The 24916-nt window shown below is 41.6% G+C and overlaps 1 protein-coding gene across 1 annotated transcript; it reads right to left on the minus strand.

The window, feature by feature from the left end:
- Positions 1-20932: 20932 nt before the first annotated feature.
- etaa1b (ETAA1 activator of ATR kinase b) lies at positions 20933-24625 on the minus strand. Its single transcript, XM_028989722.1, has 6 exons — positions 24328-24625; positions 24067-24189; positions 23709-23782; positions 23506-23615; positions 21825-23290; positions 20933-21554 (listed from the first exon to the last, which is right to left on the minus strand). Exons 1-6 carry the CDS (start codon positions 24488-24490, stop codon positions 21430-21432), a joined length of 2061 nt encoding a protein of 686 aa, XP_028845555.1. The 5' UTR covers positions 24491-24625; the 3' UTR covers positions 20933-21429.
- Between the last annotated feature and the right edge of the window lie 291 nt (positions 24626-24916).

The raw sequence follows: 24916 nt of genomic DNA on the forward strand, positions 1-24916 counted from the left end.
GCTGATTTCACAAATATATATTTGATTTATTAATAGTTTATTAATAGTTGTGGAATACTAACAGTCAGTCTTTGGGATTGGTACTGTAAGAAGTTGACAAAATCTATAACAACAACAACAACAACATTTATTTCTTATATAGCCCAAAATCACATACAGTATGTCTCAATGGGCTTTGACAGGCCCTACAGTTGACACCCCCCACACTTGACCCTTCTGCAATGCAAATTTATAATTTATAATGTACATTTGTGTCACAGAGAATAAAGAATAATAACCCAAAACCATAAAAAAATATATTATAGTTTAAATGCATCATGACATCATGATAAGGCATTGCAATAATTTTGTATTGATCCAGGGGTCAAATGTCAAACGTCTATAAAACAAAAGAGCATCAGTGAATGTGTTGCTTGAGAGAGCAGCCACCAGATAGCAGCAGCTGCTGTATTTTAAGCAGCATGCCCAACATTCCCTGCAGGAACCTTGAACTCTGCTGGAAGCTGAATTCTGGATGCAGTGCCTAGAGGACTGAGGGTGCTCTGGTGAGATCCTGCTTAAACACAAATAATAAAATAATGAAGTCAATGCAAGATTGTGGCTGACGCTGTATTATGCATGAAGTGATCCCATCACTGATACTTAGTGGCATCATGACTACTGCCCAGTTTTCACTGGTAGGGGGGTCTCCTCTTGGATATTTGGGGTTGTTTGGCCCTGCAGAATACAGATTGGTTTAATGAACTTATAGTTATAGCCCCCTCCCCTGCGCACTCTGAGTTTTTCCACCTCCTTTCATTTCTCTGTGTCTGCAGTGCTGTGTACATCCTGCTGATGGGAAGAGCTCACGATTTATAGCTGCGTAGATAAAAGAAAGGCTCTGCCTCTGTTACCCCTAAATCACACACTTATTCCAAGCGGCCAGTGCAGAGACAGCCAGTGGTGTTGTCCACCCCCCCCTCTCACAAACACAAACCAACCCTCCAGTGGATCCCAGCACAGTATGAGCACAGATTATAAAAGCTCAAAGACACAAGGGCGCACTTAGAGCCATCACATTTTTTCCTTTTTTTCTGAAGTTATAAATAGAAAAGGCTAATAAACATTTATGGTGTGCTCGTAAATCCCTTCCAGTATAAAGGGTTGACAATAAGTTCCGTTATCCCAGCAATGTCATTTGAATGCCCTCTGGTGTGCGGCCCATTACTCAAAACAGCGCCGGGCAGCCAGGCCTCCACATTGGTCGCCCCCAATCTTCTGCGCCAATCCGCTGACTGGAGCAAGCAGGGTTCTAACCCTGGGTTGACATGCTGTCCCCTGCATGACATCATAAACCTATAATAATATGACTCTGTGCTGTGTAAAACGGAGCACAGAGAGAAATGTTATTCTGTTAAACTTCCCAGCATCATTAGCATGTTCGCTTTTATGACTGTTATCCAGTGATCATTGCTGTTATTAGGCATCAAAGATGGGTCTATCATGCCAAAGCAAAACACCATCTGGAGGACATACTGATGCAATTTTCTATTTAATATATTATATTCGTTATTTGAAAATATTATGTCTTACAGTAATCTCAGTAATTATGTGCTGCCTGAGTAAACAGCAATTTCTTTAAATCTACATCAAACCGTGTTATCAGAGTACAGTACATTTCAGGCAATTGGCTGTGACGGGTTATGTGGAAAATGTAAATTACTGTCATATTTACTTGACATGCATATTTTACTATTATAATGGTGCATGCATTCAATCAGGAGAGGTTGGTGCACATCTTGAATATTGAATATCACAATTATTTGAAACAATCAGTTTAGTTATGTTTCTTTCTGGATCAAGGTTGCTTAATTTTTAGAAATCTTATTTTCAAGCTGCTGTAATAGATGAGCAGTGTTTGCCAATGTGACATCAGAATAAAAATGTACAGAAATATGCGACCACAAACAAAAAGGGAATTCTGTGTCTAGAAAAAAAGAAGACTTAACCACCCACCCAGTCCTTTTTATGTAATACATTATTTATACACATATTTTTTATACTATTTGTATAAGTATTGTTAAAATAGGAGGAGCCAAATTGGATAGTTGACATTTCTCACACAATCAACTTCTTAATTCTGCCAATATACACGTGTGTGGTCCTGTCTCCTCCCTTCCTCCTTCATTTCCCAACGTTTTCACCTTGTTCACTTATTCATGGTGATGTCAGTGGACATCAGAGACGTTATATCTGTTACATTTCTGAATACTCACAATACTCTAGGCCTGATCTAACATGTCAAAAAACAACTTCCATCATACCATGGCAAAGACAACAGACAGATTTTACCAGAGAGAATAATACTTTTTTCTAAAACAGAGTATTGTTTTCAGAATTCTGCAATCTTTTGCACAGAGGACAGAAAATGAACTGTGTGAGTGTGTGTGTTTCTTCTAATATCACAAGTAGTGATAGATTGTGTTATAGTTTTAAAGCTAATTAGCGTCTGGGGCAGTATCAGGCCTCATTAATCTTCTGCCCAGTAAATAACCAAAATTGACAAAATAACCAAGTTTGGCTAATGATACTGGATGTTGCCTTTGTTACTAATGATGGTCATTAACCTCTCAATGACTAAATAATAGCATCTTAATTAATTTGTTTCAAAGGGAAAGTTTTTAGTGCAATTTAATTATATTAATGGGCAGTCACAATGTGTACAGCGTAAGCCATCACAGACCTCCTACACACACACACACACACACACCTCCATTTTCACTCAGACGTAGTGCAGATTTAGCATTGAATTAAAACCTAGATATTTATAATTACAATCCATTTAGGATGCTGCATACATCAGAAGATTGTATAGAATAATTCTTAGAGCATCTATAGTATTACTAATCCTTCAAATCTTATTCATGTTGTGAGCATACACGAGAGCAATGTACAGGTTAATCAACAGCAGCAATGCTCAAAGTGCACCAAAAATTTATATTTTGCTTTAGAGCAGCTCCCACAGAAGACTCTGCTCAAATCATGGCTTCCTCTCTGCAGATCTTTGCTTAAACGGATGAAGACGCAGTAATGAAGTAAATACTGCAGCAGTCAGGGCTGAGGGCCGAGCACCGCCCTCTCTCATCCATCTGCTCTTCCTCTCCGCACCAGACGGAGCCTTGGCTTTATCGCTGGACCCTGCGGAACTGGAGGAAGAGGACTTTGATTTTGTAATACAATTAGACAGGGAGAGGGAAAGAGCTTCCATCCCACGGCAGGAGTCAATAAGGGTGATGGCTCTGAATTTACAACTGGGGCCCAAGTACAAAATCAATCAGGTGATTGAATAATGATATCAGGGGCTGTAAATGATGGTATCGTTATGCTGTGACATGAGAGGACAGCCAGGTCGCAGGAGAGTCCATGACATTAAGAGCAGAAAACCCCTCTGTCCCTGTTACATAAATTGACAGACTGCTGTGTTCACAACTTTAGAGCAAGTGCAAATGTAATATGTCAGTTGCTGCCTTGAAGAATTAATGTAGAGTGAAGGCAGATTTCAAAATGTATTTATTACATTAATAGTCACCATATACATAAAACGAATCATTTTATCATGTGTGGTTGGCATAGTCATAGTAGATTATTGTCTACTATTGACGATTGCCATACATGCTGTGTTCATATGAACATTTTTGAATTAACATTTAGGGCAGTGGATGGTCTAGCGGGTAAAGAAACAGACCTGAAATTGGAATCCTGAACTGCCAAGGTGCCACTAATGTGCCACTGAGCAAAGTACCGTCCTCGCTCCCCGGGTGCCTTTCATACCCTCCTACTGCTCACTACGGGTGATGATTAAATACAGAGGACACATTTTGTTTTGTCACCATGTGCTGTGCTTGATGTGCTTCAAAATGACAATCACTTCACTTTCACATTTACATTAGTGACTTTAATGCACTCAAAAACAGGGAGAAATCCATGTCATGAGAAGACCTACTGTTGTCTCTGTTCTTCAGAACAGTATTCGCGAGACATTCAATTTCCCTCTCCTCTATGAACATTGGTGCAACTCAAACTGGCCTAGCACACACTAGCCTCATAGTAGCTCCTTATCTGGGACCTGCTATAAAAAATAGAGCATTAACATGATTGCGATAACCTCACCTTCTTTCTTCTTCTAATCAAGGGTCCCCTGTGGCATAAATGGTGTTAAAACCAACAGTGCTGGCCTGAGTGTGTGTGTGCAGATTATAAATTAGCCATGTTAGAAAAAAAAACAGCCTGGATTTGTGTGGGAAAAGCCAAGCAGTATATCTTCGCAAGCACATGGCACAGAGTCATTAGCATGTCACCCCACAGACCAGGACAATGGATCACCCCACCATTGATATCCTATCATGCCAATGGCCAAGGATGCCGGGATGTCTGTCGGTATCTCAGACCCCACCCCCACCCCCCAAATACCATTTTGTCAATAGCGCTGCTGTTCTCATGAAGAGAGGGACGGCACAGGAGTGAGAAATGTCAATAGCAGAAAGTTCCCAAAGCCACCAAGGCCTAATGAGACCTTAAGCAACAGCTAATAAAAGGCTGGGGATAGTGTTATAAAGATAAACTGTGTCATAAAGGTTATGCAGAAGCTGAAGGGCTCAGCCAGAAAGACTGTGACGTGTAGAGCCATCGGAGACGGGAATCTTGAGGTTTAGCGCTCGCTGATGCTGGTTTCTATGTTCTAGAAAAGAAAACCATAGATCCAAAAAGCCAAATTAAAGCCTTGCAAAATGTTATACAGCTTCCAAAAATATTGTGATTTTACTTTGAGCTTGTACACTCTGTCATACACTCAGTGAAACTGCAAAAATCTTTCTAAGCACTTTCATGCAGCATCCAGTGTGAAATCATTGTGTATTTCTCATCAATGATTGCTGCTTAGCAATTATTAACTTTGAGGAAGAATCTCTCATTTCGAGATTCCTGCTCAGTTGACCCGGGATTTTTTGAGGAGTCAGAAGTCGTCATTTCTTCCATTCATTAACACAGGAAACAGGCTATTATTAAAACTATTTAACTGCTCCTTTTGAACCGCCCTTTCCCTATTGCAATAAATCGACTTAATAATTCCCACTCTTTGTAAATAGCTTTCTCCCCTCTGCTCATTCTCTCCCAGCAAAAATAGCCTTTGATGGCAGATTTCAAACAGACATAAACAATCACCATATCCAGTTTACGGTCTCAGGCTGTGTTTTCTTTTATGTTTCTAGCAGCATTTCTGCTCCTGTGATTATTGTTTTATGCAGAACATTTTGGAGGTTGCGACTGTGGCTCGGGTGGCCTCCATATGTACAGAGATTTATCCTGATGTGTTCAGAAAACCAAGCAATCTGCATGCACCTTCCGGCTGATCTCACAGCAGAGCCAATGGAACAGTAATGTCTTTACATTAAAGAGGAAGATTTTAGACAATTACAGGCATCGCTCATTCAGGACTGTAATAGACATGAATGATAATGCAGCGTTTGTTTGAATATGGTGGTGCACTCAGACAGCCATGGAGTTTATGGCCCATGTTTCACTAATATATGATGAGACCCGCAGCATTTCCTCTGTCACATAGGCTTGGAATGAATATCATATTTAGGACTGAAGCCAGGGAATACCAGGGAATCTGTGTGTGAGCATGTGTCTGAGAGAATTCACATAATGTACAGTATTAGGGGGGTGGGGTGGTACCCTAAGAAAGAGATCATTCAGGGGGTGCATCAGTGTTCTTGTTGGAATGATGAGTAATGTCTGGCACTGGACAGACATGCTGTCTCTCTCTCTCTCTATCAGCCAACCCAGGGTTATTTACAAAGAAATGCTTCTATCAGTTACAAGGACATGACTTTACCAAGGGAGAGATAACAACAAAAGAGGAAATCAAGCAGTGGCCTCCCCCTGAAAGGATGTCGCCCCCCCCCCCGCTCAGGCCCTCTGCGGTCAGACTCGCACCCTGCTCTGAATAGACCTTTTTCTGGCAAGGTGCCTGGCATGGCTGGCAATAGTACATTTATCCTCCCTGATTAGATTAGAAATTATTAATGGAGCTCTCTGGAGCGGAGCAAAGGGTCATTTGGAGTTTAATTCTATTCTCAGATAACTTCATTTCGCGATTGTTATTGCCAGAGTGCTAGATGTTTATAGGAAACAATATCCTCAATAACACATTCAGACATCCTATTTAAAGGGTCAGGTTAGGCCATTAAATAGCAGCTTCTGAGGAGCCCTGTGTCACGGCTGATTTAAAGGTTAGTCCCCTCTGAGATCAAACGAACGCTTCAATGGAGCAATGTAAACATGTTATATATCCATGTGCACGATTGTGTGCATCAAATGTGCTGGTCTACAGTAAGCATATATTGAGGGAGACACCCAGCAGCGAGGGAAATGGGAAGCGCTGACGTTTGTAGATAATACGGCTCATAAATCAAACAGTAAAGCCCTCACGTTCTAGGGCCCTGGTATAAATATACAAGAGAGGAGAGAGAACAAACAGTAAATATTAACAATAGATGATGCACATTTATTGTGTGCCGTCAAAGCACAAAAGAAATAAAACTGTCTAGGACAGAGTGGAGGAAATAACCAGAGAGGCAAATCCATCAGGACATGATTAGGGCTGATGCAGCTCTCATTTCGGCCAGCTCTGATTTGCAACTCTGTAGCTTAGCTACAGTTACACACCTGTCTCTGAACAAAGGGACTCACCTTTCCTGTGGCCCGGCCTGCTCTCCTCAATCACGGGCCTCTGCCAGGGGCCTAATGAAGTGCGCTCTGGAGGTCAGCCTCTGCATCGCGCCAGTAGATGACTGCACGTACCAGTCCAGGCTCAGTTGGCTCCTGACAAATACGCTCCATATATGAATCATAAAATTTCAGTGAAAAAAGATCAGTATATATATGCACATATGTATGCTTCTACATACTTTCTGTACAAAAAGTGTAATAATTGCCAAGCCTATCAATCAGATGAAATCTTAATACTTATATTTCAAGGTCACAATTCTTAATTCAGTTCTGAGTCCAATAAAACACTTTAAATGTATTTTGGATTATATGTAAACATTATTGTTTGAGATTGCAGTGCTTACAACATTGTTACTTAGTTCCTTATTTCCATTTGTATTGCAATTTGAGATTAATTGTTTTTTTTTGTCAAAGGAGAAAAAAAGCGTTTTATTTTTTTTAACTTCTGCTTGTTGCTAAAATATCAGTAGTGAAATTGGCTATTAAAAATGCCTTTTGGACAAACACTGTTTTTCAGCTTGAAAAAGAATCTGTGCTTCTAATTTCAGTGGATTGTAAGTATGGAGATGTGATTTTTCTGTAGACTTTCCTTAATTTGAAAATGCAGGTCATAACATGTCATGTGCTGAAACATGAGGCATCTGTAAAAGCAACAACAGCAGCATTTCTTTCTTATAGAGCCCAAAATCACATACAGTATGTCTCAATGGGCTTTGACAGGACCTAAGTGATACAGAGAGTGATACAGAGAGGGACCCCCTTCCAGGGTAGAGTGAGCCTGCAAGTGGTGTCAGAGCAGGGTTTGTGCTTGTCCAGTAAGAGAAAAAGGCCTGTAGTTGTAGAGGTGGAGAAGCCCAAAATGTAGTCCACAATACGTGTCCATTATGATGCTACTGGTCCATTTGAAAATTCCTTAAGCTTTAGTTGGTACGGTGATGATGGCTGTGGTGACCCTCATCCCAGGTGACCCTGTGGTTTGTTTCATGCTAAGTCCTCGTTTAGCAGTTGCCAGGAACCAGGATTTATCTGCTGGTCTCTTCACTGGAGTCTGCCAGTAGTCTGGGCGCTTGATTCAGTATCTCGGAGAAAACAAACAGAAGCAGCGGCAGACGGTGGCATTGTACGACTGATGCTGAAATATGTGGTTATGGTGGTATATTGGTGCTACAGTGGCCCGGTACCGTAACTAGGACAGCCTGACTAAGGTGAATTTAACACTGTCTGTGCTTAACAGGGGGACTGTGTGATAGAAATATGTTGCCATTGCTTAAATGTTAAATATATACAAATATCAACCTTAAATAAACACATTGCAACACACTGAAAAAGGTATCATGCCAAAAATGTGCAATAAAGACATATAAATGTGCAAACTGTGATATCTTTACCTGAATTTGACACCAGAAAATTTGGACTTTTTACATTTTACTCTTTTCATACACTTTGTAATGTTAATGTTATACACATAAGTAATTGCTTTTAAAAGGCTGAGATTATGGCTACAGGGTGACAAAGATAATGAAAAATGATAAAGGAAACAAAAGAATGAAAAACAAAACCGAAAACATTTGTTCCAAAAAAGTGGAATTCCTCCAAGGTGCTGCACAAGGCGTATCAGGTTCTTTGTGGCCTGTGAGGGCCTGCCGCTGCTGGCCTGTGTGCTTCAGGAGAAGAGTGGTCAGCTCCGGAGCCTGAGGGGGCGGAGGGGGAGAGAGAAGGAGGAGGCCGTCGGGACACAGGGCCGGGCGATCCAGTTTCCAGTGATGGATGGGGCTTGCTGGAGGCTGTCTGTAGAACCACATCCCATTAATTGCATGCATCTTTCATGGAGAGGTGCTAGTAACCCCAGCCCACCTTTCCTCCTCAACGCCGCCCCTCGGTCCGCCTCCTCTGATTCTCACGGGCTCCATTCGGCCTGTTGATTACACAAACTCGGTTCCAGCCTCCTGTTGAACTGCATGCTGCTGCCGTTGAAGGTGCTGAGCAAACACCAAACACAACGCGAAACCTCCGTAACATCAGAGACGGGTGCAATTAGAGTGTGGGAAAGAATGTTGGCTAACAACAAGGAAAAAAAAACACCAAGGACTCAAATGGAGCCAATTGGGGTGCTGGGGTGCTTCTCAGATTTCTTGAGTGGGGGGGGGCGCATTAATATAATATCCACCGCCGAGAAAACCCAGAACACCCGTTGTTGATGGCTGCGGACCAATTTCTTTTCTTGTGGCTTCACCTAAATCTCAGTTTAAGCCTCAGGGTAACACAGTCACTGAGGACTTGGCAAGCTGTTCTGTGCTGTAGCAGCACAGACTTTGGCCTTCCTTGTAAAATCAACACAGTTGGTGTGGAAATATATCACACAAGAACCTGACAAATGGTAAATGTTGTTCTTGTTTTAAGATATTCTATTTCTAAAGTGATTCTATTTCTGTGAGTGTTTGTGCACATTTCAGCGATACTGAAGTACATGTGTATCTTAATTCCAGCCCTGAGATGGATGCACTTACAGTACTGTCAACACTAATGCTGTAATGAAAGGTCCATGTAACCCTCGATTTTCTTAGCACAAACTGAGTGATTTATTTTCTGAGCACAAAAATATGAAAATTCCCTTCCAACAAACACTTTGCAGTTATAAATTATATTTTATTCACAAGATCAGAAGTATCTAACCTGCAATTTTTAAAGCTGTAGTTATATTCTCTCCCCACTTCATCCAAGGTGCATGGTAAGATCTTGCCTGATTGCTAAATTAATTATTGTAGAGGGATGTCAGTACATTAGAAGCAGGAATTTTAAGACTTTGGGTAAAAAATTCCACTGGTCGTTGGATTTCATTAAGTGTTTTGTTCCTCTATTGTACTTTGTGTCTTTATGGTTGATCTGACCACATATTTTCCATATTGCAAAGTTAAGGTGGAAAACTTTGGATGTCTAAACTCAATTTTCGGTCTATAGAAATTGGAAATGATAAGCGTTTAATGGACCACTGATGTCCTTCATCTTCTAAGTAAGAATTTGATTCCAAGGCCCAGAGCTGAAGCAGCCTTTCTCTGATTGTACCACTGTGTCCCAGAACAGATGCAGAACTGAGCAGCACCCCCCCCAGTCAACCACCCGTCTGCCCCAGCTGAGAGGACTCCGCATTTAACCAGAACTTCTCAGCTGCAACCTTCAGCCTCGGGCTATCCGCAATAAAAATTTGAAGCAACCATATGGAGGAATATTGGTAATAGAGATTTACTGTCAGCGCTCTCCCACTGGACGATATAAGGAAGCTGTGACATATTGCTTATGGTAAATCGTGGCGAGGAAACGAGTGCTCCGCAGGGCTACCGGCCCTCGGATATCAGATAATGATCATGCAGTGTGTTGAGGGGAGACAAGCACCCCATGCAAACAATGGACACAGTATGTGGCTTCCGTACAGACTTTAGAACCTGCCGAGAGATCAGTAATTCTCACAGTGATGACATGGCCATCGCCTCGTCGGGCTTCTCTTCGCGTGACTTCTTCTCCACTTGAACAGGTTTTACTGGTCGGGTTCCAGATCAGAGAGCAGCAGTCCCCAGTTGACAGAAGATAGTGACAGTGATAGATAAGGAAATGACTGAAAGCCAAACCCGCACTCCTGGTTGTCACATTCTGTGCACATCACTTGACACCTTCACACTGTACCTGTCTGTCAACATATTTCATTGCGAAACCCCACAGATTCCGGGTTCTAACTTATAGGAATCACAGGAAGACGTGTGATTGGCTAATCTCATCCTGCTGTGGTTTTATTTCCTTTGCATCAGATAGCCATAGCCACAATTTTGCCACAATTCCTCGTATCCTGGTTTGACTCAGTTCCTGTGCCTGGGACTTGGCAAAGCCAAAGCCATTCGCTTTTCAGCACCAATGAGACGCATCACAAACTGCCTGTTTCGCTTAGAATAGTTTTCCTTCATGCTGAAATCATACCTCCCTGCGGGCTCCTCTTTGAACCCGAACACCCTGTGCTGAACCAACATGGGGCACAAATGTGAACCAGACTCCAAATTTGGGACGGGGGATGCTGAAGGTTATTATGGCACTTGGCCCACTTCCTGTATGCCTCATTAACATTTATATATGCAAATGAGGGGCTGATGGGACCCTTTACTTGGCGGCTTCAGAGGCTCGGTTTTTCTAGCTTCTCTTCAAAAAACAATCAAACTCATGCAGGTCCAACTATCACCTCTCCTCTTCCTCAGCTTCCAGCCTTTCATATCACAAACATGGGCAGTGAAGTCAATTTGCAACAAGCTCTTCTGGAACCAATTAGCAAAGTTAGCATGCGCCGTCCTCACAAGGATTTAGCTCAACTTTTTTTTATCTCGACATTATCTGCAGTGAGAGTGTCTGTGGTTAGATAGTGAGCGTGGTGCTGACGAGCCGTGCAAACAGTATTCCAAGACCCTGGCCTTGCAGCAGCCGGCCTGCCTTGGCGGCTTCCACGCTCCCCCCTGCCTGTCACACTGCCACAATAATGCTTTTGTCAGGGATGATTGATGACATGTTGGAATTTCATTCATGAACTTTGCTGTTTTGGGGTTGCTGTGACAACCAGGTAAAAACAGATGCTGCACGGGTATTAAGTTTCAGCTCCTCGAATGGAGGGGAGAGCGGGAGAAAAACAGAGAGGTCCTTTGAAAGGTTAAACAAACAGTTATCGTGGTTATCTTCGGGGATAATGGGTGAATTATCTCTAACAAAATGTTTATTGTTTGCCGGGAAGATCAATCTTGTGGACTTATGCATTCCTCAAATATGACTTCAGACCATTTTGCTCTGTATCATGAGGAAAGAAGGCAAAATGAGTGGGGATCTATATGTGTACAGTGACTCGGTTATATTACAATAGGTGCTTGTGTATATCTAGCAGTCTATCTATCTTATCTCTTCATTTGCAGTGTAAAAAGTTTTTATCCCAATGGGCTGTGTTTGGTGTCTTTATGTTTTGTGTAGAAAGTGGTTTTCTTGAACTTCTCTTCTCAAGGCATGGTTATGAGATTAGTGACTCCATTTGAAAAGAGACATTTGAACAAAAGCCTGTTGGACCCATGATTTATTGATATCCAAATATTAATACCGTGGAGCTTTTGGAGAGTCGCGCTGACTCCCTGTCTTAGGCCGGGGTTCTGAAAGGATTTTTGTCAAAGCAGAAACATCCTGGGCACTCCTCGCATACCAAGTCACTGGGCGCCAAAGGCTTCCGAGGGGATTTTCCTGTTGGGGTCGTTGTGGTTGGAAACCTTTTTCTCTGCGTGCCGAAGAGCTGTCTGTTTGTTTTGTTGCATCTAAATTGTTTCATGCCAAACGCCATGGTAGGTTTCTAATAATTTACTGCTCCAGCCACCCAACTCACTTAATACACAGACATGGTATATTTCCAAACAGAGAGGGAGTGGCCACTTTACGTTTCCTGGCATGAGGCTTCATCAGTTCAGGTGACTAAGCACTGCTTTAATGGACAGCAGGAACGGCCACCTGGTGAAGTGCTCCATTAAGAAATACTGGAATCTGAAAACAACAAAGGCCTGATACAATATTCATGCACCTCTGGTCTCTGACTAATGCTGTTTTTGTGTTTTGCATTTAGATGTTCCTAAAATTCCCAATGAATTCCTTATAAAATGCATAACACCTGGGATTTGATACAGTCATGTTTATATTATAATCAAAAAGGGGTTAAAAAAAACATTAAAATTGTTTTAAACTATTTTGTTATAATGTTTGTTATAATCTGTGGCCAAAAAAAATTAGATTACTTCACATTGAGAAGACCCATTATACCATACCATAGTATATTTTATGCTATTATACTGAAGAAGAAAAATTTTAACTTTTACACAACTCTTGTTAGAAAGATTTTTTTAGTATGAGGTCAAAGGAACACTATTATATACTATTATATCCAGCTGTATTGAACTGAGCCTGAGCAGAAGCTGCAGTGAAAGGTTGAATGTGTGTGCTGTTCCTTTGGAAACAATGTGGATTGAGAGCTGGGATGAGGAGATCGTCTGTCAGCGTACAGTGGAATCGCCGCTCCTCTGCAACTTCTGAAAGACGCAGCCAAACTCCACTCTACCTTCTCCATAATCCCCCCAGCCTTTTGAGCATTAAACCCATTTATAACCTCCTGTCCAAAACCACGCATACACGTATATCTATCATCCCCGCAGTGATTTACTTAAAGGAAAACCTGCGTATAGGTGCCATAAATAAAGGGAGGAGAACAGGCCCAGACCGGTCCATGCCAGGAACCAAAAAAAAAAAAAAAATGCGGTATGGCTCAGGCTAATGAAGTGTTTCCTCCAGCCTCTCCCGGCGCAGAGCATTCAGCCATTAGGCTGCGGATAAATGTATGAAAATGCTGCTGCAGCCGCCGCCTTGGTCGCTCCTCCTGCATGAATTATTAACAGCTGCATGGCTACACCATTATGTTCACTCCCCATCATTTCACGCATGCAGGGCAAAGTGTGCATGCGTGCAGGCACACACCCCCTTCACAAATGAATATAGCACACCCGCACACTGAAGGGCAGTTGTTTTCGCAAATTTTCACTGTCGGCGTCAAATTAACACAATTTATTTCTGTAGCAACTCACAGCAGATTGACATTCAGAATGTTAGAAACAACTGTGTTGATTATCCTGGGCATCATAAATACCTGGCTGATCACTTGTTTTTCTCGCAACTCTGCATGTCAAACATTTCTAAACTTTTAAAAGGAGCTTATCTTCGCTCTGACCAACCAAAAGGCAGAAAAGGGGAGTTCCTGTGTGAGGAGTTGTGGCTGAGATTAGAATAATTGCATCAATTACACCACAGTGTATATAAGGGTTGCCATGCAGTGGGGTGGGAGAATACAGTAATCTCTCCCCCTCACACGCCCCTCCCAACACGGTGTTCCACATCCAGCCATGTTTAATGAGAACACTGGCTCTCTTTCTCTAGTCCCACGGGCTCAGGCTGCGAGCAGAAGAAAAAGGACAGACTCACTAGATGTCACTATTGTAACTTGATGGAGTGTCCAGGCCACAGAGGGAGGAGGGGAGAACGCATCTGAGAGACTAGGCTTCAGTCAGCGCTGAGAGGAATCCACTCCAATCATTTAGGCATGATCCACATTCTGAAGGATCAGCTTCTGAAGTTGACATGAAAGTTTATCTTGTTCGTTGCTGAGTTGATAATAGGGCTAAGGAATGCAGATTACATACCTGCATTTCACAATAGCAGGACACTGCAGACTGTGTGTTAAATACCAGATATGAACAGCTGACTAATGTTCGTAGGAACATTAAAACATACATTTGTGCAATAACACTAATAAAAAAAAGTCTTTCAATAAAAGCAAAGGCAGGTAAATGGCCAAATGCTTTTATTCCGTTCTTTGGGTCTGTATTTTAAGAAAACAAGAAAAGTGGAAGCCACTAAATTTTTTAAATGAAGATGGAGCAAATGTGATGCATTACGTGGCCTCATAAATATCAAATAGACTGCACTAATACCCATTCTCATCACTAAGAGGAGTGTGTATGTGTGTGTGCATGTGTGTGTTAAGTGTGTGTTAGCTGGAGAAACAAAACAATGAAATTCAAATTTGAGGACTATGACCTCAGACAATATGATGTATTAGAACATCATGCATTATAATGTACTATCATGTCCTATGCTTCTATGACAGTTCTTTTTTTTTTTCTTTGACAAATTGTTTGAAAATCTGATTTGGGTCATATTTATGTAGCAATCTGGAAAATTCTGAAGGTTCAAACATTTGCAGGCAACATTGTAGAGGCTATATTTAGTGGCTACACCATACATAGAGAGTGGCGCTGCCTTATGTCAGATGACTGTGGGGAGCAAAAGCATTTCAGATTTCCCAAATGTGCTAAATGAATCACAGGAAGAAAAAAAAACAAGGCATTCATCATTTAAATTTTACACACCTTGTGTTTTGACACGTTTTCAGAGAGTCGCAGAGATTAATCTTTCATACTTTCCATCTGTGTCTCTCCCCTGTCCGTAGTTTCTCAGCAACCCTATAAGCAGCTCCAAACAGAATAAAATGGTATTCAAGACAAACTGTATTTATTTATTATTAACCATAGCATTACATATGCATGGGACATGGGACTTGAGGGTAGGGCTGTAGACCAATCATAACCTCCATAGTAATGTACTCATTGTAAATAAATGCATGGAGAAATCACCTTTGCTTCTTTAAGGCTTGGGTTGAAATGGAGGGAGTGAAGGCTTGGCTGGTAAAAGGGTAACCATACAACCTTTAACAATTAAATAATAGGGATCTCTCTCACAATTGTGCCCCATACATTTTCTTGTTTTATTAATCTCTCTAAATGCAGTCAGCAGAAAATAAACAGCACATTGAAGCAAAACCAAAAATCTATCAAAAGCAAATTATCAAAAGACCACAATCTTTACTCTTTTGCATAATATATCGAAATTATATTCCTTTATGTGAGACTGCCAAAACAACACACTGGTGCCTTGTAGCTGCTCAATGAGCAGATCCATTAGGCATGTACAAATTTCAAAATACATTTTTTTTAAAGCTGATCTGATGGCCTGTTTTATTTAATCATTTCAGCCTCAGTAGGTTTGGGCATGTGAGTTCTGATCCCTCTGAAGGTTGTGTACCCCCATTCTTCATCCTCTTTGTCCTCTCTGTTCCTCCCCTGAACCCCTGCTAGGGTTGCTGTTGTGGGAGTTTTAATCTGCATGTACAATGTGGCCTCCCGCGCCTGCTGCCTAGTCAGCAGTGTGTGGTTATCTGTGATTTTGAGCACCTCGCCGTATTGATTGGATGCATTTGTGCTTGCACACCAGCGACACACTGGTGACTTTGTTGTAAATGCAAGGGGAGGGGGTGAGTGGTAAGTGTCAAGCTTGGCCTGATGGCCAATCATCAATCATCTGCTGTCAAGCTTCCCCCCACCCCGACACCACCCCTTTTCTTTTTTTTTTTTAACTCATACTTTTTTTCGGCTCAATGATCAGTCTTTGTTTAAGTCTCGGAGTCAGACTGCTGCCAGACCGCAAGAAGAAGCCCAAAGTTGTTTGCAGGTGCAGCCGTTCGCAGCTGCCAATTAAAGTCTTGTCATTTCCATAATAGCCCAGGGCCGCCGTAAACACAATGCATTTTAATAACTCTGGATGTATGAACACATGAGAGACATTAGGAAACCTGTGTGCCTCGCTCTGTCTTAAGCAAGCAAACATATGTTTGTGGGTGTAGGTGAGTATGTGCTTGGGTGCATGTGTTTTGGGTTGAACGCATGCAGAAAACCATGCATACCAGCCCATAAAACAATGTTTAAATGTTGCTGAGGGTCCTAAAACTTCCAATTTTCTATATCTTAGATGTCATGTGGAGATATGAAGTCGATTCTGTGTTGTGCTAGTTCACACTTAAAAAGAACAAGTTCAGTTCACAAAAATGAAAATGTATTTGTTACAATTTAAATGGAATATGATGATATTCTTTTTGTCTCAGCTTCCCCTATTATTACAGATAAACTGACTTCATCGTGTGAGCGGCTGTTAGCTATGGTATGATGCACAATCCATTCTGACTGCACAAAACAGAAATTTCATTCAGGTTCTCAGTGGCAGATCCGTTGCATGTGCATGTGCAGGATGGATGTAGCATGCCATAAAACTCATAAAATGTTAATTCTGAAATGTTTAGTTCAATTCAGTGTTCATTTAATGATTTCATGCAGTGAAGATGGCTCTCTGTAGGCCAAAATGATGTAACTAATGGTGAAAACTGCTGAACATCTGCTGCCTCATGCACAATATGCAGTAGTTTGCCCACCATGACAGCACTTGCTTAGTTAACAGAAGTAAAACCTTTTTATGAATGTAATGACAAATGTATAGCAAAAAAGAAATTTTCGGAATCCGAGCACAGCCGGCAACATGTTTCTGTATGTTGCATTAAAGTGTCAATTTAATAATACTTCATAACGCATTTCATTGTCCTCGAAAATGCCATAAATCAAAGGCCACACTTTTAACATAAACATTAAGCGCTGACAAAGAATATATATCCAGCATTATGTTTCTAAAGGTCTGATTTAAAGTTGGTTATTTATAACCATTATTACCAAACCTGTGGCCACAGCAGTTGGGGTGAACTTTGCAGTAGCCTTGCCTCACCACAGCCACAGTTGACTACCAAGCTGAAAAGGACATAAATCAAATGGGTTGGAGTTCATCAAAATCTTCTTGTCGCTCACTGTTAATCGGACACATCTGTGCATCACAATATCTGGGAAAGACGACAAGCAAACCTGTTTTTTGTTTTTTTTGAGGTGTGCCAAAGTAGCTAAATGAGCAACATACATCTTTGCTTTTGCCATGCTTTGTTTATTTGATAATGCATATTTTTTTTGCATTTGCCAGCCGCTCATGTAATTTGACTGGGGACTCCCAGTTTGCCTGTAAGGATTGTGATTGTGTTTGGAACACGATGCTCCTCAGTCCTCCTTGGGTCTCGGTGCAGCGCTAAGCTGTAGCTGCGAATCTCATCTCCATATATGAGCTCCTTTCCACTCCCTCTGCCTGCCAGGATTAATTAGCCATGGCCAGGTAAGGAAACTTCTGACAAAGTGCCAAGAGCAATAAACATCGATCATCGCTGCAGACTTTTATTGGCTTAGGACAGACAGGAATGTAGTGAGTGTGTGTGTGTGTGTGTGTGATTTCAGTGCTATGAAATTTTTAGATTCAAATTGCACATACTGTACATACTGTCCTTATTAAATGTTTCTACTGATGTTTCTAATTGTTCTTCTAATGACCACAAACTGATGCACTCACTTAAAAAAATCTATTATTGTGAAAATAATTTTTGTAATGTAAACATTTTCCTTTTTCATTCCATATTCTTAATGATTTTACTGATTTGGAGTAAACAAGATCATATTTGCATACTGCCACAGCTGTGCCATGTAGTATGGATGGTTTTTGCTGATGCTCATTTTTCTCTCACCTAGAGCTCTGTGGTCATATTGTATATGAAATAAATATTTTGTGTGTAGCAGGATGTCTGTACAACTCTCTGCTCGGAGAGTATATGAGTAATGATCCCAAAGTTACTTTTGTGTACAAAATGTACCAAATGTAAATGCACATTAATACAAAAAGGTGGAGTGTACCTAAAATAGTAAGAACATTTGTATTACATATTGAGCCAAAAACCCAATGTCCAGTTTCCTACTAAAAGAAATTGAGTGGGTGAAAACGAACAGTTTTCCTTACTGCTTTAAATCAATGAGAACCAGATGGACCAACAGAAACAAATCCCATTAATAGCTGCCACCGTTGGAGGGGAGGGAGCCAAAGGCGGTTCATAGGCATCTGGGGAAGGGGCCAAGGCTGAAGGACAGTCCCATTCAGTGGTGCCTGGGACAGTCGCGACCCAAGGACACCCCTGATCAGCTGACTGTGGCATGGAGAGGAAAGGGGACGTTCCTTGGCACCATCATACAGACCTGTATGTAGTTGAATTTTCCATGCAGTTTGCGTGTGTGTGTGTGTGTGTGTCTGTGTGTTTGAGTCAACCACAAGTTCGGACAGCTGGAATTTCAATCACAGCCTTCTTTATGCAGTCCTGCAGCACATAATGAACTGTGCTCTGCACAGCATGAGCCACTTTTATTCAAAAACACTGCCCATATTTTACCATCAGCAACCATCACCATGCGCACACACACACATTCGCATATGCAGAGCGCAATCAAAGCCAAATGTGTTTAACACATTTGGAAAACAAAGCATGCCTAATGACAAAAAGATGATAAGGAGATTTCCTGGCACTGTAAAACTTTAGCACTACCTCAACACAAAATTGGTTCATAAAATGAATTTTTTTATTTCAACTTCCACACAGATACCAACTCACGGTTTCCTTGGGCAGAGGACTTAGCATGTAAGTGAGCAGTTCACCAAAAATTACCTCAGCCTAAACCTGTCAACACACCATTACGGCCTCACACCCTGCACTACTGTTACCCAGAACAAAAAAGGGGGGAAACAGTCAAAGCCACTGTAGCACAAAGGTGCTGGCAGATGTAAACTCCAGGAATGCTGCCACGGTCCTAGACGATGAAATAAAGAGGAGAGAGAATACTTAGTTCCTTAGATGATATCACAAGATAATGAAGGAATGTATTAAACAAATAGGTTTTACTCTCATCACCACCTTAACTGAGTGACCTTTTATGATTTGCAAGGTTAGTTTTACAAAAAGGTAGACATTTTGTATGCTTTTGGATGATTTCAGAGATTCTAATCAAAACCATAAAAGTATGATGGTAATAAAAAACAATTAAAATAATTTGCATACTGTATTGTTCATGCTAAGAATAAAGTATGCAACCACGCCTTTGATTAACTTTTTAATCAACTTTTTGATTAGGTTTTATATGCAACATAGCACAATGAGGAGTAGTGATTTTTTGAAAATCTTTTTGTAAAGTTAAAACTCTTTATGAGCAAGTTTATGATAATCAGCATAAAAGCTGTCATGCCAGCCTGAACTGCAGTTGATGGTATGAGAAAGAAAGCATTTTTTTATGCACAACATTTTTGCATCTTTGAAGCAATGATTAAAGATTAAATTCTATTTTGACTGGATATTTTATGAGCTGGTTTGTAAAATGAAACTAGTATGCACCATCTCAGTACGCTGGAGGAAGAAGATGTCATGTTTACTCAAACACCAGGGCATTTCAGCTGAGACAAAACACACACACACACACACACACACACACACAGTTGGTGAGGCAAGGAGAGCACCCGGTTAAAGAATGCGCATTAGCCCGGTCATACCTGGAGGCCACTGAATGGGACCCTCAGGTAAGCCCTGCTGAAACAAATCTAAGCCGCCAATGACACGCACCGTGAAAACGTTCACAGTTCATTTACCGCGATGACAGCCCCATTCTCTCTGCTCGTTTGGCTCTGCTGTTTTGCGTATTAGTCATACATAGTGGTGATCTGCACGGGGCGATGCTATGAAAACAACGTATGCTTCCAGCCGCTCACAATGCATGCGAAAGCCATCAAATCAATCTGGTGCAAGATGTTATCTTCACCAAGCAACTTTCCGAATGGGCAGAGGAAAAACCTGTGGATGATGGTTAAATGACATAGAAGTACCCATAACTGCAAAAGTGATTAAGATCGTGGATGCAGTGTGCCATTACTGATGCTGAAACAGTAACAGGTAAACACTTCAGCTTGGCATTTACATTACACCTTAAGTAAAGGATTAGTGTTAGGCAGTGTTGAATATCCCGGCACTCAGATTGACATACATTTACATTAGCCCGTTATCCAGAGTGATTTACAAGCGCTCTCATGTTACCATGACAGCGACAACTGTCTAGCACACACCACAGTGTACTGCCACAGACTTTACGTTAAAATGCAGAGCATTTCACACATAAGCCAGAGTCAATATGTGTTACTCACCACAGGGGAAATATACGTATACAGTACATAAACACAAAGGCCAAAAAGTTCCACAAAGCATGCATTGTTTAGGGCGAGTCCACTGCAATAATCTGTAATTGGTCCCACAATCTGAAGCAAAAATACAGGAACATCCATTACTCCACTTTGATGGCAGCTTGCTAATGCCACATTACTAAAAATCTATCAACAGGTACTATATTGTACCTGCACAACACCTGTTGGGCTCAGCTTTTCTATCAGGTGGGTGAAAAGAAATTGTAGCCATTATCATAACTATAATCACAGTAATAAAAAAAGAGCCTTCATCCCTCTGCCAAATGACTGTAATTTGATTTACAGTAATTGTGCGGAGGAAGGCAGGGTCCTGCTGAGTTAGTGCATACGCTCACACGCACCTGCGTGAACACACCTGACAGGCCCTGCACTTTGCGAATGGCTAATGCTGCAATTCACACACTGAACCAGGAGTGGGTAACAAGAAGAGGTGAAAATTCATTTCCTATTGTGGTTCTGTTATATAAAATGCAACTTGTTTTTCAGAAATATTGTAAATAGCCTGTGAGATTTGTCATTGGCATTTGATCAAGACTTCATTGTGAAATCGACCGAATCCATTACATCTGCATAAGTGTAATTATATTTTAATTGAAAACATTCAGAATGTGGCAAAGTGACATGATTCAGTCTTTCTTAGGTCATTCAACAATAACTGCAGTGCAACATGTCAATCATTACAAAACTGTTGTCATGAAGATCACACCTGCTTTACTGCACATAAACAGAGTGAATACTTGGCATGTGTTGACAATGGCAAATTAATTTTAGAGGCCAGGTTTCTATGAGAAGTATTTGGAAAATTAAAAAAAAAAAAATTAAATACAAAATCGAACGGGGAAAAACGTGTAACTGGCCTAGAAAAAAAAGGCAACAAGACTTTCTTCAAAGTGTGTTAATCTGCTCTGCAGTATGCCAAGTATTAAAAAAACAAAAAAAAAAAACAGCAGCAGTTCAGATAAGACCCTGTGTTCTTATCAGGCATCAGCACAGTAATCTAATACTGGTCCATTGCAGCTTGCTGCATGTAGCGTGCACACAGCCTGACTAGTCATTCTCTTCAGTAGACTATGATGGTGCTCCAGGTTTCTGAGAGGCCTGCATCCGTAGCCTCCTCCTCGCAATGGCGTCCTGCTTCTTCTTCTCAATCTCAGCAGCAGAGCATTTCACTGGCAACATGTTTGTGACAAACACTGGAAGACAGGAAATGATCAGAAAGTGTGAATGCGTTTCTAATCTCTAAGGCACAAGCTAAGGCATCATCAAAAACATGCAATGTGCATGTTTAAAGCACTTCAGGGCTTAACAGCCATCTTTTCATCAAGCTGTAATGGATTCAGTCCCACTGAGAGGCAGTTAATGGGTTAAGTAAACATCCTTATTAAAGTAATCTGCTCTTAGGAGCAGCCATAATGTAATTTTCTGGCTAACACGCTGCAGGTGCTGCACTGCACAAAGCTCACCTTTGTTGCCTAATGCTGTGGGGTCAGACAGATGCCTTTTGAACGTGGATGGATGAAGGTTTGTAGGGTTTCCTGCTACTGAGGCTCGTGCTCCAGTCTGGGGAAAGGCGTGCAGAGTACCGCAGGTTCTCATTCCGGGCCTTTGAGAATTTGACAGTTTAGTGAATTTGTACTGGCATTCCACACCAGGGTCATAATGAAGAGATTTTTTTTGTACAGTATCAACAGGCATATTACTGTAGTCATTTTCATTGGAAAGGACAGCCTTGCCCTCAGGCATAGAATGAGAGCGTGTAAGGACACATGCAGCTGGTCTTTGACAGGATGTTTTTGCTGGTGGCCAACTACCAGTTTTAAAGCTGTGGTTCTGTCCTCCCATGCTGTCCATAATTGACTGTCTCTCTGGATGGGTGTAATTTGGTTTGATTATGTCAATATATTTTGTACCATGGCCAACATCTTTGCACTGCTCTTGACTCCCGGAGATGCGCTCCATATCATCGCACACCTGATACAACAAGTCATCATCTTCGTCACCCCACAGAGGATCAGACCCAAACAGGGACTTCTCCTCCCCATCTGGAATGCTCTTAACACTCTTTGCGACTCCCCCAGTAGACTGCTTACTCCTGTTTGCAGAGGTGGCTTGTGGCCTGTGAGGTGGCAGGATGTGCCTCTGTTCGTGCAGCTTTGCACCATCTGCTTTTTGGTTCAGTTTGGGTGGCTCTCTGGAGCGGGTATTTTTACTCTGAAATTGGGTTTTTGAATCCAGCATGAAAGTGCTTCGATTTGTAGAGGTCTCCTTTGTGTGGAGGCTTGTGTGCCTACTGTTGTTTTGCCCACGCTGTGCACAGGCTGGAATCTGGACAGACACAGGCGGGCTGGTCTTAATTACAAGCTCACTAGCTTTAGAGTTCTGGGACACAGGACCAGCGGTTGCTTGTGGAGGGACACTGAGGATGTCTGGGTTTTGAGTCATCTCCAAAACAAATGAGTCATTGAGCAAGTCGTCATTTTCCCAGTCATCATCAAAATTAGGGTCTGTGGCTGAGCTATTCAAATTCCCAATCTGGTTGTGTGCATGTGATACTCTGGAACATGGTGCTGAAGTGCCTTTTATGGCATCAAGAGATGCACAGTCTTCACGTAAACATTCTGGGTTGTTTTTACTCTCCTGGGAACTATTGGCTGAGATCTGACTAAGTCGTCTGTTAAGGTGCTGGGTTGGTCCATCAAATAGAGCATTAAGCTCTTCATCAATATCCTGTACTGCTGAGGAAGGACCTTTAGGCTCCACCTGATTCTTCGGAATGCCACCATTAAGGCAATCATTTGGAGAAGGTGGACAGTGAAGAGAGGTGCCTGGACACTGGTCACTGGTCACAATGTCCCTTTCTTTTTCTTGCTGGATCATGTTGTAATCAAATTGCTTTGCAAGCTTCACAAGATCTTCAACATTGCTTTGTCTGCAGAAAAATTGAACAATTAAAACAAAACACACGTGCAACCATGTACAAACAATATCTGCATTCATGGCTTCACACTGTATATGTGACTGCTGAAATGGATTGCTTTCAATTAAAAATTAAATTTGAAAATAATTAATGTAATAAACTACACTTCTCAATTTCACCCGATTAATTTTTTCAACATCCCATTACGTCTAAAGTGTTTCACACACCTTGTGGATATCCTCTTAACCCTTGGCGGCCACACCTCTGGGGTGCAAGGAATAGAGCCACCTAAAATCCACTCAAGCAACGGGGACTCCAGACTGTCTGGCCTCTTATCCTTCAGATGTCACAAAATTGTTTACAATTTCAGTTATATAAAATGTGTTAAGACAGATGATCACTGACATGCAAACAACTATTATTTACTAACCTTAGGGGCGATCCTGTTGACAATGTCAGAAATCTCCACTGATTTGTAATGAGAAGGTTTTGCTGACTCTGTCCCTGTAAACATTATTTAAAGAAAACTCAGTAAGTTAACAGAAACCGGTTTAAAAATGACATTTACATTCATAGCATTTATCAGACACGTGTCCTGCTCAGGGACACGATGGTAGTAAGCAGTGTTTGAACCTGTGATTCTGGGGTCTTCGGGTTAGTAGGTGGGTGAGTTACCCACAATCCACAAATCCACAGTATAAGCATGTCAGTCTAAAAGAGCACAGTAAATCAAGCACTACTATTCAACCAATTAATTGCTGATCACCCGTTCGTATATTACAGCCTACCATTGCGAACAGCAGTGGGGGAAGCCGGATCCCATATTATATCTTGCACGACGTCGCTGGGAGACTCGCCGTGGCTGACAACGTTACGCGGGGCCCTTGGTCGCCTCTTCGGGGTCTCATAATCTTAACAGAGAGAGAGAGTCGGGTGAAAACACACGCGTCTGCTACCATGTTCGCAATTTAATTCATAGCATTTAGCAGCGAGTGCTGTGTGCGTGGAACGGAACTATGTAGGCGTATCAGTTAAAACTGGCTTCTTACCTTTACGATATTTAGGAGACTGTGATTGCTTAAGTCCTTTAACTTGTCTAAAGTGTATTGTTTTCGAATTATGTGAGCGTTTGGACACAGCGTGTCGTGCTTTACTGTCTGGCGTCCTCCGACCACCGACAATCTTCGGGTCTGCCATGTTATTAATGAGCATAAGCGGATGATGTTGATTTTCATATTTTGCGAGCAAAGCAAACACAAAACACAAGCCAAAATACTTCTTCCCCTATCGGAGTGTTGATGTCGCTCGCGTTTTGAACGCCGCCATCTTTATCCACTGCCCCCAACTCCAAGCATCTCATTGGTCTACAGGCATACCGCGATCGCGTGTGAAATCTCGCGATACTACGGGAACGCGCACGTACTGAAAGAGGCGTTTAAGCGAGTGGGCAGGATTTATACTTGAATTCACATCGTTGGACTTTCTCTTATTATAGCATGTTAATAATAATAATACTAACTAGAAAAGGGAAGTCTGTGAACAAACTGCATTTTTGGCTTGGAAAGCAGTGGAGTAAGCAGTGAAAAGTTAAAAAACGAGAGGATGAAAGGATGAAAGGGAAGAGTGGAATCATTATTA

This window comes from Denticeps clupeoides, chromosome 8, assembly GCF_900700375.1.
Source record: "Denticeps clupeoides chromosome 8, fDenClu1.1, whole genome shotgun sequence".
Lineage (NCBI taxonomy): Eukaryota > Metazoa > Chordata > Actinopteri > Clupeiformes > Denticipitidae > Denticeps > Denticeps clupeoides.

Coding starts and splice junctions, on each gene's coding strand:
- etaa1b (XM_028989722.1), bottom strand. CDS start 24,490: ATGCTCATTAATAACATGGCAGACCCGAAGATTGTCGGTGGTCGGAGG. Junction 24,190..24,327: donor GTCTCCTAAATATCGTAAAG/GTAAGAAGCCAG, acceptor CTCTCTGTTAAG/ATTATGAGACCCCGAAGAGG. Junction 23,783..24,066: donor CCCCACTGCTGTTCGCAATG/GTAGGCTGTAAT, acceptor TAATGTTTACAG/GGACAGAGTCAGCAAAACCT.